Consider the following 15,438-nt stretch of genomic DNA (forward strand, 5'->3'; position numbering starts at 1 on the left):
GATGTCCTTCCAGAGAGGGCCACAAGGGGGCCACACGGGTGGCTGGGCAGCTGTCAGCAGGAATGGTGCCAACGAGTGACAGTCATGAGGGAGCGTCTCTCCTTGGGGAGGAAAGAGGGTAGTGCCTTTCTTGGCTGAACAAAAGGCCAAAGCTACCTTACTGGGGGACTGCGCCCCAACCGGGGTGTTGATGAGCGAGCGGTGGTGGCCTCTGCAGACCCTGCATTCCACGGACAGCAGGCTCTGGAGTTTTACGGCTGTCGGGCGGGGGTGGGTGGTGCTGAATCTGGAGCCTTGTAGGCTTTGGCAGGTGAGAGGGCCCAAGGTAAGAACAAGAGCTGGTGGGCACAGGCATTCTACATAGAAGTGGCTCATTAGGTGTTTATTTTGTTCTATTTAAGAATCTGTTTTATTAAATTAATATAAAAATCTTTGTAAATCTCTATATACATCTGGTCACAGGAGGTTCCAGTATAAACCCATATTAGTTCTACCCCTTCCCTCAAAGGGGGAGCAGGGGTCAAGTGCCCACCCCCATCCTGTCAGGGCAGTGCCGACCTTCCTGCCCTTGGAACACTTGCTGCAGGTGGGCACTGGGTCAGATTTCAGGTAGGATGAGCCAGGAGAAGCTAGCACCCCAGGTCTGGAAGCGGGGCTGGAGCTCCTGTTTTCTCAAGGCAGAAGGAACAGGAGAGCTGCAGGATCTGGGCCGACAGCCGTGGCCACTGCCATCCCAGGCCACCCCTTGAGGGGATCACTGGCACTTGTCGTCGCTGTCAGAAGGGCTGCCCTCCCGGGGGAGGCCGTGGCGGGAGCGGGGCCCCCAGAGTGCATGCACCTCGGTGGTCTCTGTGTCACTGCTGCTGGTGGCACTGTCTCGGAAGCTGGCAAGGGGCGGCCGGACTTTCACACCCTGTGCTGTGACAGAGCCCTCGATAGCCTTCCGGAGCTGGAAAGGTGAGAGGATCAGATGTGTGGACTCGGAGCTCCCTGCTCAGACTCCTCCCCAGCACTTCCCCAGGTGGCTGGACATAAGCCTCTGAGCCTTTTTGGAAGTGGAAGTGGTCACTGTCATCTCACCTCCTTTAGGGTGACAATTCCAATGAGTCTGCCAATACTGGTGACATAAGCATGGTCCACTCCCAGCAGTGAGAAGATGGTGTGAGTCTGTGGGGTGGGGAGAAAACACATTGGACTTGATGTGTGAGGGGACAGCTCTAGATTATAGGCCAGAGGGACCCAGAACAAGGTGGTGGGGAGCAGTAGAAGGGGTGAGGATGGATGGTGAGGAAGGGGACAGAACCACTGGAGGAAAAAGAACAACAGAATGTTTCTGTAACCAAGCCTCAGAAACTTGATAGTGGGAATCTTTATGTTGCTTACATTGATGGAGCAAGGGACAGAGGAAGGCTTCTTTGTCCCACATTAGAAAGGAGGACAGAGGAGAGAACAACTGTTGAAATACGACATCAGATGATTGGCCAGGCACCGGGCTAGGTCTTTCCTACATTAACATTTAATTTCAGTAGTGTCCTGAGAAGTAAGTATGATACCCATTCTACAGGAGAGGCAACATGAGGGTCAGAGCTGAAGTGACTTGCTCAAGGTCATCAGGAAGAAGTGGCCTTGCAGCCCCAGCTCACTTTCATCACATTATAGAAGGAGGAAGCACAGCCCCAGTCGTCCCATGCAGCTGTCCAATTAGTCACGGACTGAAGTTCCACACGCACCCCACTCCCCCTTAGGGGTATTGGCCCTGAATCCTCTGCCTCTAACTCACCTCTGTGGCTGATACACACTTCCCATTGGCTCTCAGTGGGCTGGCCAGTTTTGGTACCCCTCCAATCTTGGCCTGCAGCACTCTACATCTCTCAAACAGTTTGCCTTTTCTGGGGCCCAAGTAGCATCCCGGGTCCTTTTGAGATGTAGCTTGCAGTCCAGGGGGACAACAGTCACGCCCATCCTCCCATGTTTTTCTTGCTTCGGGCCCTCCCCCCAGGCTTTCGAATGTAATCACCAAGGGTTCAGAAACTGTCTGGCAGTTCCCCTTGTGCTCTAAGTGGATTTTCTTGGGCCAGATGTCTTGAAAAACACTCTACTGACTCAGCAGTTCCTGGAATTTTTGGTCCATCATTTATCGCACTGTTTTGAGTTTACTTGTAAGCCTTTTGGCTTAATATTTGAATCAAAATGGGCATTAATAACCCAGCTTCCTGAGTACCACTTACTCAGAACTCACTGTTATCATCTTAACACTTTAAAAATGTTTTATTATACAGTGCTAAATTCTCCATCTAAGACATGACAGTAATTATAAAAGGAGATAAACAGAAGTTCAGTTTTAGAATACACTTTTCTGTGCTCCTTCCATGCCTATGTCATAACTGTCATGTGGTTAGCAAGTTCCTCCTCATATCTAACTTGAATCCTATGTGCTACAAGTTATCTTTAATTTCTTCATAAGACTTCGGAGGGAAACATATCGTTATAAGGTTTCCTGTTTCAATAATCCCTTAGCCTTGCCTTCTTATCATTTAATAATCCCTCTCATCTTCTCCCAAGGATCCTATTAAATAGTTCCCCTTGATTTTCTGTTCTCCACCATCCTAATCAGAATGAGCTTCTGGCAGACTATATGCTTTTTAGATTTGCAAACCACTTGTCCCACTAAGCCTTACTGATTGACTTTCTGAACATCCTGGCCATTCCCCCCAACCTCCTCACCATCCTCACCAGACAGGGCTGCAACATCCTAATGGGTTCTGCTTTCTGCCTCCCTTCCCTCCAGCTTGGCTCTGCCATCCTAAGAGCTTTCCCAAACTTGAGTTAGACCCCAGACTCCCCAGAATGGCCCATTAAGACCCTTCCCAAACTCGCCTCAGCCTGTCTTTCCAGCCTCAGATGCCGCCAGGCACCCCAGCTTCCAGCCTCAGATAATCACTCATCCTTTTCTGAGAACATCCATTTCTTCCACGCTTCAGCCCTTCCCTCACGACACCATCTTTTAAAGTCTCCTGTTGTTCACCTCTCAGTATAAGTAGTAGCAGTAATTCCTAACATATATCGAATACCTACTATGTGCTGGGCACTGTTCTAAGTGCTTCACATGTTATCAACTTTAATCCTCAGAAAAACCTATGTTGGCACAACGATCCCATTTTACAGAGAAGGAAAGTGAGGCACAGAGGCTAAGAAATGTGACAAGGTTTCGGGTTCAGCCCGCTGGCACTCTAGCTTCCCCCCTCCACCCACTGATGCTCTGCAGGCGGCCCTGAATGAATGAGGCACTCTGATGGTACGGGGACGTCCAGTTGCACAGGTTCCTAAATAGTCTCCAGTGTACTCCTCTCCCCTCTGCATGTTCCTTTCCTGGACTTCACTGGGCTACTACTTACTGACTCCTCAGGCCTACAAGGACATTTTGAATTCTCATCTTGTATGTTCTTATCACTTTCAGTTCTTTGTACTTCTGTTAGTTGGTTCCTCAAAGGCTTCATTTCGTCCTCTGAGTTTTAAGTTTGCAACAAACACCTACTTTGTTCTTTTTCATTTTCATTTAATTAGACACCAGGGAGCCCATTGGAGGGCCCATACTTCTTGGGCTTGGGAACAGTGAATTGACAGGGAGAGGGTCAGTTTTGCCTTCCGAAAGAATCCTGGGATTGGGGCCAGGAAATCTGGCCTCTGGGCCTGACTCTGCTATATTGACTCCGTCAAGTAACCTCCTCACTGCCTCAGCCTCCCTGTGTATTAAAATGGTTAAATCCACAGGCTTTTGGGTCAGACCATCTTGGATTCCAGGCCTAGTTCTGCTACTTACTAGCTGTGTGACCTTGGGCAACCTGCTTAACCTCTCTGAATCTCAATGTCCTCATAAAAACTAGAATAGAAAAACCAGAATATCACAATACCCATCTTACAAGGTGGTTGTGAGGATTAAATTAAACATGTGAAGAGCTTAGCCCACTGCCTGGCATGTAGCAGGCACTAAAAAAAACACGTCACCATTATCATCATCATCGTGTGATGTCTGAGGATTAAGTAAGGTAATGGAAACGCTTTAGAGGTCTTAGGAAGAAAGGCTTTAAATAAAAGCCATATGTATTATTCACAGGCCTATCTTCTTTTTTTCTTGCAATTGCACTGCAGTTCCCCACCCATTTTGATCCGAGGTCTTTACCCAAAGGCTTATACGTTCCTTTATTACCTTTTGCTTTTTTGTTTTTGTCCCCTGTTCTTCCTGCCCTGCTTGTCTGCACTAGGCTGGCTCTTGGGCACAGTTTGTGTCTAAGCTAGCTGCCCAAGCTGCAGACCTCGGGAAAATTTCTCCCCTTCCCCCGTCTAATGTGCTCACAGGCTTGCACGTTAAATCTGTCAACAATTTAGCTAAACCCCCCTGGTTTTTGCCCAAGCGGCCTGCTGGGTGTGCCTGTACTCCCTGCCTTCGCTTAGAGGCCTGAAGGTGCCCAATGATGCCGGCTGCGCCATTCTGGGGGGGCCCGAGGCAGTTCTGCGAAGAGAGCCCCCGCCCTCTGTTAGCGTCAGCCTCACCCACTGCCAACCTTTCTGCACTCCAGTTTTCTCTGCATTTATGCAGGCCATTGTGCCCTTCTGCTGAGCTATCTTCCTGTGTCTCTACCAGTTTTCCTTTGGCCTACACTGAGTCAGACTTTCTGGGGTCTGACATTCCAAGCCCCCCACTAGGCACTTCTCATCTTTGTTTATCTCTTCTCTGCAGTGTCCCCAATCCTACTTGGATGTTTGTTCGCTTGTTTATTAGATTTTCTTATCCTGCCTATTTCTCACCCATTTTTTTCAGTGTGGGTGTATCAGCCTTGTCAGGCGCTGGCAGCCTCCTGCCTAGCTCTGACTCTAGAGGGTCAGAGGCCTTCTGGCTTCCACCCAGCTCCAGCCCTGTCTTTGTTGCCGCTTTGGTCCAGAGTTCCCTGGGGGCAAGGCTGAGCAGAAGAAAAATGATGCTTGGCTTCACCATAGGCAGGAAGAGGCTAAGGGGCCCTGCTCCTGGCCTCCCATCGTTTGGAGCAATGTGTTTGAAAAACATCTCAGCACAGAGCCCACTCTCTGCTGTCTCTTTTTTCCCCACTGGCTTGAGTCCAAACTTGTGAGAGGACTTAGCTCCCCACCCTGTGCTCCTGAGAGCCCAGGCGGCCCCGGGCCTCTGGCCCTACCTTGTGCAAAGAGGTCCGCTCCACCAGCTGGAAGGGGGCAGGGTCAATTTTGCAGTCACTGAAGTTGACAGGTTCATCTAGTTGCTGCTCCTCCCACTCCAGAATCTGAGGGGACAAGACTAGGAGGGTTAGGGAGAAAGTGCCAACAGCTGCTCTCACCTCCTTGAAAGGTGGCCTGCCCTTTTTCCTACCCCATGGTCCCTCCCATGGGGACAGCAGCCAATATGATGACTAAACACACTCAGGAAGAAGAGTCCAGAGTCCAGTCACACCTTACCTCCTCAGGGGTCATCTCGCCTTCCAGGTCCGAGTCACTCTAGGAGAGGGGAAGGAAGGTTGGCAGCTAGGGGCTTGGGGGAGGTGGTGTATCTCACCAGCTCAGGGGAAGCTTACCCTGCCTAGACCCCGGCCCTCCCTGTCTAGTGCTCCTGAGCTGCAGGAAGAAAGGGAGCACTTACCGCCAGGGAAATTCGGACCCGCTTCGGCTTGCGCTTGTCACATGTTTCCGACTTCTCCAACTTTGTTAGCGCCAAACCAGAGAGAAGAGGAGTGGATGTTATAGGGAGGAGGGAGGTGAGGGAAAGTGGTGGGGCTGGGAGGAAGGGCACAATGCAGGGACAGCTGATATCCAGGATGGCAGAAGGGCAGAGAGAGTGGAGGCAGGCACTGCAGGGTTAACGGACAGGTGGTCTCAGCGTCAGAGAGAGAGCTGGAGAGAAAGAGCCAGACGGAGAGGCTCTAACCACTCACCTCTGAAGCAGGCTCGGGGGGCGGACTGCCACAGAAGAGGCTTCTGAGGGCGATGCCTGCCTGCTCCATGTTCCCTGTGTTCCCAAACACAAGGCCCTGAGGGCAATGTCATCCTTGCTGGAGAGGACCAGGAGAGGTGAGGAGGGCAAGGGGAGAGGCGTCCTGGTTCTACTCCTGGCCCATCTGGGCAGCCTCTTAGCTGGGATGTGCTCCAGTAAAAAGGTTGGGCAGGGACCCTAGTGTGTCTCCGGGGCTGGTCTCTGGCTCCGTCGTGCTAGCAGATGGGCTCACCTGTGGGACTCTCCTTGAGGTTCATGGTGTTGCTGGGCCCCCTCTTGAGAGCAGGCTTCAGGGGCTTGTGAGTCTCCCCCCGTGCTGCAGGGAAGCCCGAGTCTTCTGTGTTCACCTGCACAGGCAGGAAGGGGTTGGGGAGCCCATGGCCTCGGACCACCTCTAAGTCGCCCTCCCAAACAGTCTACACAATGACATTTAGGAAGTCTGGGTGCCCCTGCCATGGGGCTTTTCCCCTCACCTGGAAGAGGAGGGAGGTCTCAGGGCTGGGGGGACTCTCCTGATCGGAGGGTGAAGAGGTCCGGGCAGCTCGATGCTCCTGCATGTACTGCCGCCGGCGGGCTGGGCTCAGCTGAGCCCCCAGCAATGCCACCACCTGTGAGCACTCGATGGAGCCCAGGAGGATCATGGACTCTGGATAGAGCAGGTGGGAGGACTCAGGAGCTGGGGGTGAGGCCCTCCTACCCCCCTGACCTTCTCTCACACCCAGTGTGGGGCCTTGGACACAGACCACACTCCCTAGGGAAACCCTGGCTGGGTTTGCTAGCTTACTGCCTTTGGAACCAAGGAGACTGGTCCTGAGCTCCTGCCCCTCCCCCTTCCTGAGCAGCGACCCGGGCAGATGACCCTAGCACCTGGGCCCCCTCCTGGTCTCACCAGGGGACTCTACTAGGGCCAGCACGCGGCCCTTGGTCCTGTGCAGTGCCAACCGCAGGTCCCGGAAGGTGCAGCTGAGGGCCACGTGGGGAACATCCCGCACCATGATGTCCTCCACTCGCACCCGGTACTGCCTGAGGGCAGAGAGAGGCACGTGGTTTGCCGTCAGCATGGGGAGGGTAGCCCGGGCCGTGAGGGTATCCCAGGGCCGTGAGGACGGTCCCAGAGCCTATGGGGACAAGGGCTAAGGGCCAAGGTGTACCTACTGCCTTCGTTTTGATCGGGTGGGTCAGCCACAGCTCCCCCAGGGAGTGGACAAGGGCAGCTCTGGCCAGGAGGGAGCAGGGTGGCTGGTCTCCCAGCCTCACTGGCTGAAGACCTTGCTGGAGGTGGGTGGGAGGGAGTCCTAGGGTGACTTCTGCCCCTCAACCGCTCCCCCCTCGTCACCCAGTCCTCCATACTGGTGGCGGCCCCAGCCCAGCTCAGGCAGATAGGGAAGTTTCTTGATTCGGATGATGCTGTCATAGAGCGAGGGCTGTAGGCTCTGGGCAACGGCGTTGGCCAGGATGACGGCGATCATAACAGGCAGGATGTGGGCGATCTGGCCTGTGAGCTCGAACACGATCACGGCCGTGGACACTGTGTGTGTCACTGCTCCTGCCAGCGCAGCTGCCCCTGGGGACAGCCACCCTCAGTCTCCTCAGGGTGCCCAGGCCCCAGATGACCCCACCCCCCAGTCCTGTAGGGACCCTCTGGGCTGCCCAGTACAATCCTGGGGAGTGGGCTTCTGCAGCCGAGAGAAGCCCGGTTTCTGCCAGCAGGGGACGCCAGAGCCTCTGGCCCTGTGGCCCAGCCAGGGGTTTTCCAAGACAGACAGGGACCTGGAGCACTCACCCACCACTGCATAGCCTCCGGGCACGATCCGGTAAGTGCTGCCATCTGTGTGAATCCCGTCTGGGAACCAGGCAGCCATGCTTTCGCCCACCAGACGCCCAAATGCTGCTCCTTCAGGGAGGGGGGTGGGAATTGAAACAGGTAGTGGAGGGGGTGGGCAGGGACACTAGGAAGAGAGAGGGTCAGAGGGTAGGGGAGGGGGCCGGTGGGTCATTCAGTGCAGGGGACTGCCCTGAGGGGGTGGGGGCGGGGGCTGGACCAAAACCCGCTCCCAGGCAGACGGGGGACAGCCAGGGGCCGGCCAGAGGGTGCAGGCTGGGAGAACCGCAGCTGAGGACTCACCAATGACAAAGACAGGCATGAAGGCCCCGCAGGGCACTGGGATGGTGGTGGCCAGTGCAGACATCCAGAACTGCAGGCAGGAGGTCGTTCAAACAGGTAGAGGCGCCTCCTGGCCCCAGGCAGCTCCCAGCTCCACCCCAGAAGCCTACCTTGCTTATCAGTCAGGCACAAACTTCCCAGCTATCTTGGAATCCCCCAGAGGTGAAGGAAAGGAGGACTCAGGAACCAGGTGGCTTGGGTTCAAATCCTCACCCTGCCATCTAGCTGTGTGACTTTGGGCCAGTTACTTAACCTCTTTGTGCCTCGACTTTCCATCTTTAAAACAGGGGTACTAATAGTACCTTTCTCACAGCATTGTTGTGAGGCTTAAAGGAGTTAACATACGGAAAGCGCTTAGAACAGCGCCCCACACCTAGTAAGTCTACGTTGGCTATACATATGTAAGGAGCCCCACCTTCATGAGAATGAAGATGACCAGGGTGAGGAAGACGTTGGCGCGTGGTGGGTTCCAGGCCTGTGAGGTTCCAGGTGGCTCAAGCTCCTCCATCAGGCCCTGGCGGACCCACGTCCGGTTGTCAAACAGGGTGACCAGTGTCTCTTTCTGTGAGAGCTGTAGGTGAACAGGGTGCCTCAGGCTGGGGGACAGACAGGATGAAGGGAAGGGGCCCACAGGAGAGCAGGGACTGTTGGCTTTAGAAGGGATGCATCCCAAGGGAAAGTACAAGTTCCTGTTCTGCCTGGGGTTACCTGTCCGGCCATGAACTGTCCAAAGCCAGGGGGGAAGGTCAGAGTAGAGATGAGCAGGGTCACCAGAGCCGGGAAGAGCAGGCGTCTAGAGATGTAGATTTCATAGCATCAAATACTTACTACAGACTGGTGATAGGCTTGGGTGCCCTCACATACCTCAGGGCTGCGGTCACAGCAGGGCCTTGGCTCTTACATAAAAGCACACAGTTCTGAAAGAAGGCCCCCTTTGCCGTTCATGATACGATGTCTCTGAGGGTGATGGCCATCCAGGATTATAATGAACCCAAATGCCTTTCTGTTGGCTCCTGACTCCCTAAGCGGGTAGCACCAGCAGAAAATTCATCCCCCCAGCCCTCTCTGGACACCTCTAAGCCGTGACGCCTCCCCTTACCCTCAAGTTTCTTCTGCCTCTGTCTGTTTCTCTGAGGTGACTTAACAGTGAAGGTCACACAACATATACTCCAATAAAGAGGTTAAAAAAAAAAAGTGAAGGTCAGTGTTGGGGGAAGCCGGGGTCACTCATGAAGTTGACCGAAGGTGCCAAAGGGAGCAGGTTCAGTTGGTTGCCCCTTCCCTGAATGACGTCAGTCCCAAAAGAAGTCATGTCTCAGGCCTCCCCACTCCCAATCCTCAGGGTCACAACTGAGAGAGCTGTGCGCCATGAAGGAAGAACTAAGACTCAAACATTCTCCAGGGAGCACTGCTATCTGGGCCAGGCCAAGGGCCTACAGGAAGCCTTAGCCTTTGATCCAAAATGCCCTCTGCCACTGACGAAAAATCCGAAAGTGCCAGTTTTCAGGCAATTCAAATAAAAGTCAAAATGTTCAATCAGTCTGGAAAACACCATTGAGTGCCTATTTTTGACTGGGCCACTATCTGCCGTCTCACCTGTCACCCCCCTTCCCACAGGCCATGACCCTCACACAACCCAAAGTGCCCCAGAATCAACTCACTTCTTCATGAGGAAACGGTTGATGGTCTTCTGCTTCCTCATCACCTGGACAATCTTGCGGTTCAGGTAGACAAAGAGCGCTCCCCCGAAGCCACTTGCAATACTGGAGAGGGAACAAGCACCTGGGTGAAAGGAGGTCTCCCCTCTCTTACCTCCTCCTCCCTGACCCACCTCAGCTCCCTCAGCTCCTCACCCAATGACAGCAAAGGCCGGCAGCTCCTGGAGGTCGAAGGGGAAGTCAAGCCGGAACCGGGTTTTGAAGAGAGCTGTAATGGTCTCTGAAGGGAAGCAGAGTAGCAGAGGGAGGTGGCTGTAGCCTCGGAGGTCCCCACCTGAGCCATTTCAGGGCTCCTCTCATGCCCCAGGTCCCCCACCTTCATCACGGTTCCAGACTGCCAAGACCCGGAAGATGAAGGCACTGAAGGTGGCAGCAAAGAAGCCCCGCCAGTAGTTCCGCACAGCGAAGAAGGTAGAGGTGACCTCGATGCTGAAGAGCACACCTGTGGGGGCGGGGTGTAGGCAAGGAGAGCGCCCCTTGAGGCCTGGGCCTGGCCTATCGTCTCAGACCCAAGGTCAGGGCTGGGGCTGACCTGACTGCCCACCTCCAATGGGTGCCGCAAAGCAGCAGCCCACTCCCACGGCACAGGCGGCGGCCAGCATCTCTGTGTTCCGGGATTCGTTCTGGCGAGAGCGGTGGAAAGGGGAGTCGGCGTCAGTGTGGGCTCAGCAGCCCATCCCTCCCCTCTGCCTTCCCCCAAGGTCCCCCTTACCTCATAGATGCCCCCGAACAGGGAGAGGAACTTGCTGAGGAGAGCAGCACACATGCTTGCGATATGCACAAAAGGGCCCTGGGAGGTGGGGGCAGGTGGTGAGTGGGGAAGGGGCACACCCTGACCTTGGCCTGGCTTCTTCCTCCACTTGATGGACTCCTTTATTCCCCAACCTGCACTTACCTCTTTGCCAAGGGGCATCCCACTGCCGAGGGCACAGGTCAGCCCGATGACCTTAGCTACGAAGGTCTTGAGGGTGAGGTATTCCTTGAGCACCACTCCCCGCAAGATGGTCTTCATCTCGGGGATGCCGGACCCTGGAGAGGCACAATCCCAGGAGAGTCATTTGATGTGCCTGTTTCAGGAGGTCCCATCTCCGCCCTCTCTTTCTCTTCTATTGTACCGACAGCCTGAGGAGCCAGGATCTGTGTGAATCCGGCAGAGAAAGTGATGAGGACGACAGGGTAGGTGACCCAGGCCAGATACTGGAGTAAGAGGTTAGTGTTCAAGCCCCGGGACATCCACTGCTGAGCTGTGGGGAGAGGATGTGCCATTGGAGCTCCGAAGCGCACACCCAGTCCCCGCCTGGCCACTGGACATACTGGTGTGACAAGCTGTCCCAGGGAATATCACACAGAGCCCAGGCACAAGGGGTAGGGAGGGGGCTAGAGGGCATGCACGGAGACAAAGATCACTATAGGTAAGAGGGTCAGTTGGACAGGGGTGGCAAGAAGTTGTGGCCTATGTGAGTGGCAGTGATTATGCCTGAAGATGGGGCAGTCAGGCTGGCCGGGGGAAGTGGTCAATGGACAAGTGCGGCATAGAGGAGGCAGGTTGGTTCTCCCTAGCCCTTCCCCACCAGCCCTTGTCCTCACCCTGCAGACAGGCAGCGATGGCATAGTCCATGGCCCAGCTGACCAGTGCCATGAGGAGCCCCAGCAGGACCAGGAAGATCCAGTCTTCACCAACCCTGGACACTAGGAACTTATGGCAGTGTACAGTACAGACTGGGAGCAGGGAAGGGAAGGAGGGGAGGCTGGCACCAAAGTGCTCCTACTCCTGTCCCCCCTCCCCCACAGGCAGCTCTAATGGTCTTGGACCCCCTCAGCACAGCACAGCCAAGTCCCCTGCCCCAACCCAGGTCTCACTACGGCATCGGGTGCAACGGCTCTGTCCGTATTCCAGAAGCTCTGGGGCAGCCCGAGGGGAAGGTGGACCCCTCCAGGGCTCGGGCCCTCCTAGACGGATCCGAGCAGCTTCCTCTTTGGCAAAGGCCCCAAGGTCCTGAGTATATCGGCCATACATCTGAGCAATAGGGAAGATGGGGGTCAGCGGACATGGGCCGAGTGGGGATGCAGGGAGGGCTCCTGGGGCCTCAACTCCCCTTCTCCCAGTCCCCACATTATATACCCCTTCTTGAACCCACACTTCCCACTTGGGCTTAGGGTGTGGGAACAATGCACACTGCAGATCGTGGGGGCTGTCCTGGCTGGAGTGATGGGGACAGCCAAGGTACAGGGACACAGCTCTGGGGGTGGCTGAATAATCGGTCCCCTTCTCACAAGCCTGGGAAGGCACGGAGCACTGAGGAGGAGTGGGAGGGAAGGCCCCAGAGGAGAAAAAGATGGAAAAACCTATGGCAGTCTGCAAGTGGGAGGAGGGAAGGTCAGAGAATAGGGGATGGTCAAGGGCATATGGGTAACAATAAGGGCCTCATGGAACCGGGGGCAGCTGAGTTGGGCCTAGGAACAGGCGGGGCCCCAATCCTTATCACGTTCCTGCTGGGCCTCTGGCCTGGAACCGACCCAGCTGCACCCTCGCACCCACCCTAATCCCCTTGTCCCCATTCTCCCCCCCCACCCCCCACCAGCCTGCCAGCCCAGCTGGGAGTGGAAAGCCTCTCTGGGTGGGGAGAGAGTGCTTGGTGGCCTCAGCCCCATTCTGGAGCTGCCCTGAGACCAGTGGTGGGTTGGGGGACAGCAGAAGCTGATGGCTGGACTGCGACCGTGAACGCTGGGGTGATGGGATGGAGAGTGGCCGAGCAGCGGCTAGACCTGCCAAGCTGGGTGTGTGTTAGGGGGCGGGGAGGAGTAGATTCCGGCTGCCACCCGCAGAGCTTCGGGACACAAAGGGCTCCTGTTGGGGCTGGGGGGGGGTGGTGGTGGAGGGAGGGAAAGAGAGAGAGAGGGAGAGAGAGAGCGCGAGCGCAGGAAAGGGACGAGGGAACCAGAGAGAGGAGAAAGAGGGGGAAAAGAGAGTCCAGGGGAAAGGGCAGAGAAGAGAGAGAAGGAAACCAGAGGGGAAGAAGGGAGGAGGAAAAGAGAGAGAGTAGAGTATAAAGAGGCAGACAGAGCAGGAGGGGGAGGTGAGTGAGTGAGAGAAAGACAAAGGGATCGGAAGGACGAGAGGGAGAGGGAGAGGCTGGAGCAGAGAGTGCCAGGGAGAGAGCTTGACCCTGAGAACTCATTCCAGAGATAGAGACCGGGCGAAGGAGATGGAGAGGTAGCTGGTGCCTGGCTTGCCAGACCAGTGCCCCACGCAGATTGACAGACACATCCCACCCTGTGCAGAGGCTTACCCCTCTACCCTGGCTCCACTCTCACCTTTGCCACCTCTCCCTGTCATCCTGTTTCATCCAGTCACTCTTTCTTGTAACTGGGCACCTCCCAGCCTCAGATACAGCCCGGGCCCCCTTCTCCTGGAAAAGTTCCTTCCCTGCCTCCTTCCTGGGCAAATTCCGGCCCACGCTGGTAAAAAAGAGTTACAAGGCCCACTCCCTTCCCTAGAGTTTGGGTCCCCCACCCCAGTGACACAAGCAGAGGCAAAAGGTTTCTCAAACACAAAGTTGCAGTGGTGACTGTGAGTCGGCGCAGATCCCCAGGACCCCTGCTTCTAATGACGCTGAGGGACAGCCCTGGGGTGGGGGTGGGGCTGGACACCCAGAGTCAGATGAGCAAAGGTCCCAACTCCTGCTTGACCCATCCTCCCGTAAGGCTCCTGTGCCCAGGGTGGCAGGCCACATTTTTCCGGAGAATCCACTGAGGGGTTCCTGCCAGTGCTGGATTGCCAGCTCCCAGGGGTAAGGGCCAGGGCTGGGTTTGGGTCTGATCATCTTCCTAGCAGTGCCCTGCACATAGTGGAGACAGAAGGAATGTCTCAGATGGTGGAGATACAGTGCAGAGAGAGAAAGTTCAAGCATGTGAGTGGTGCTGGGAAGGGGTAGTAGGGTGCTGAGACTTGGACCCAAGTGGCAGTGGGGAGGAGCAAAGAAAACGTTGGTGGGGGGAGTAAAGGGAAGGACACCTGGAACAGGCACCTGAAGTCCTTGTCGTCTGCAGGCCCCCAGCCTCAGCCAGAAACCTGCATGCAGCGTTCCACCCTTTAGCACTCCAGGCTCTCAGGCCCTCGAGCCTCAGTCTCCCCAGCTCAGAGGGCTGGGGCGGGGTTAGGGTAGCGCCCCCCCCGCCCCCGTCCCCGTCCTCGCGCTTCCACGGGTAACCACGAGCAGCGGTCCGGGAGCACTCCTCAGGGCTCTGCTGGCTTCACTTACCAGGGTCTGCTCGTACTGCAGCGCCCGTGGCTCCATCCCTTCCTCCGCCGCCGCCGCCCCCGCCGCCGCCGCCATCTCCGCTCACAGCCCTCTGGCCTCCCGCCGTGGCTCGGGCTCTGGCCCGGACTCGCCTCCCGGCCCGCAGAGCCCGCGCCCACACCCGTCCCGTCCCCGCACCCCGGGCGGCCGAGTGCAGAGTGCGGCGGGCCCCGGGCGGGCGCCGCTGGCGCAGCCTCCCGCTCGCGTCCCCTCCTCGGCGGGCGGGCCGAGGGCGGTGCCCTCCGTACTGCTCCGCCCGCCGGCCCATCTAAGGGAGCCGGCCCAGCGCGGCCGGGGTCCGCGTTGGGGCCGCCTCCCGGGCTCGGGAGAGGCGGCAGGGGGCGCTTGGAACGCGCGAGCCCGGGCCCAGTCTCTGCCGAGGCGGGTGGCTGAGAGTGGCGCCCGGGCCAGGGCGGGGGCGGGTCCACTGGCACGTGGAGGGGCCGGACGGGGTCTGTGGCTCTCCGCAACCGGCCGGGAGGGGCCGGACTCGCTGGGGTTCTGTAGGGCCTGGGGCCGGGGGCTGCCTAAAAATCAGACTAAATCAGACTTTCAGGCCCAATCCCTCAGGAGCGGTGTCCTCTCTTGCTTCTCCGCAGGGGCCAAGGGCTCAGACCGGCCTGGCAGGGCCCCTCCACTCCGTCGGGGGTGAGAAGCAAAGCTGGGGGGACTCGGAGGGGGACGCTAGGCCCAGAAGGGGATTGCTTGGAACTGGGACCCTCGGTCTCTCTCATCCCCTTCCTTTCTCCTTGCCTTCTTCTCGAGGGAGGTGCACTTGGAGCAACTTGGCCTTCGGCTTGTTCGGGGGTGGAGGTGGGGAGGGAACGGGAAGGGGTGAGGCCAGAGGGAAGGGAGGTCTAGGTGCCTGGGAGTTGGGCGTGGGGGGACAGAGGTCGCTTCTCCCTGGCAGGGCCCAAGGAGAAATCCGAGTAGCTGCTGACGTCTAGCCGCCAAGGGGGAACGGCCTGCTGGCGCTCTGCGTTCTCTGTAAGGGTCCGAAGAAGGATAGAGCAGAGGGTGGGGTGAGCACAGATGGATGGGCAGTGTCAGAGATAGTGTCAGAGGAAAGGCCAGTGCCCAGAAAACAGGCAGTGTGCTGGAGGAGGCAGCACAAGGGTGAAGGGGCACGTGGGAGCAGCGGGGGTTCCCAGGAGGAGGGAGCAGTGTCCAGGAAGCGGGCAGTGTGAGAGCCGGCACCCTAGAGGAAGGGGCAATGTAAAGGAAGAGGTGGTATCGGTAGGAGAGGATAGTGTCAGG

At 56.8% G+C, this 15,438-nt stretch overlaps 1 protein-coding gene across 8 annotated transcripts; it reads right to left on the reverse strand.

The window, feature by feature from the left end:
- Nucleotides 1-383: 383 nt before the first annotated feature.
- On the reverse strand, nt 384-14,533 carry CLCN2 (chloride voltage-gated channel 2). 8 transcript variants are annotated; one of them, XM_068546357.1, is made up of 24 exons: nt 14,143-14,223; nt 11,741-11,897; nt 11,468-11,599; nt 10,996-11,124; nt 10,776-10,909; nt 10,593-10,670; nt 10,425-10,503; nt 10,197-10,322; nt 10,016-10,100; nt 9,824-9,925; nt 8,871-8,955; nt 8,578-8,733; nt 8,124-8,193; nt 7,782-7,892; nt 7,349-7,562; nt 6,888-7,021; nt 6,472-6,644; nt 6,231-6,345; nt 5,940-6,013; nt 5,648-5,707; nt 5,467-5,505; nt 5,190-5,294; nt 1,081-1,167; nt 384-949 (listed from the first exon to the last, which is right to left on the reverse strand). In XM_068546357.1, the coding sequence occupies exons 1-24, from the start codon at nt 14,215-14,217 to the stop codon at nt 755-757; spliced, it is 2,715 nt and encodes a 904-aa protein (XP_068402458.1). In that variant the 5' UTR covers nt 14,218-14,223; the 3' UTR covers nt 384-754. The 8 variants fall into 8 exon arrangements, with proteins under 8 accessions (XP_068402458.1, XP_068402451.1, XP_068402452.1 ...); XM_068546350.1 differs by having other exon boundaries at nt 10,413-10,503; nt 11,744-11,897; nt 14,143-14,209; XM_068546351.1 differs by having other exon boundaries at nt 7,782-7,886; nt 10,413-10,503; nt 14,143-14,209.
- Between the last annotated feature and the right edge of the window lie 905 nt (nt 14,534-15,438).

This window comes from Eschrichtius robustus, chromosome 6 (genome assembly GCF_028021215.1).
Source record: "Eschrichtius robustus isolate mEscRob2 chromosome 6, mEscRob2.pri, whole genome shotgun sequence".
Taxonomy (NCBI): domain Eukaryota; kingdom Metazoa; phylum Chordata; class Mammalia; order Artiodactyla; family Eschrichtiidae; genus Eschrichtius; species Eschrichtius robustus.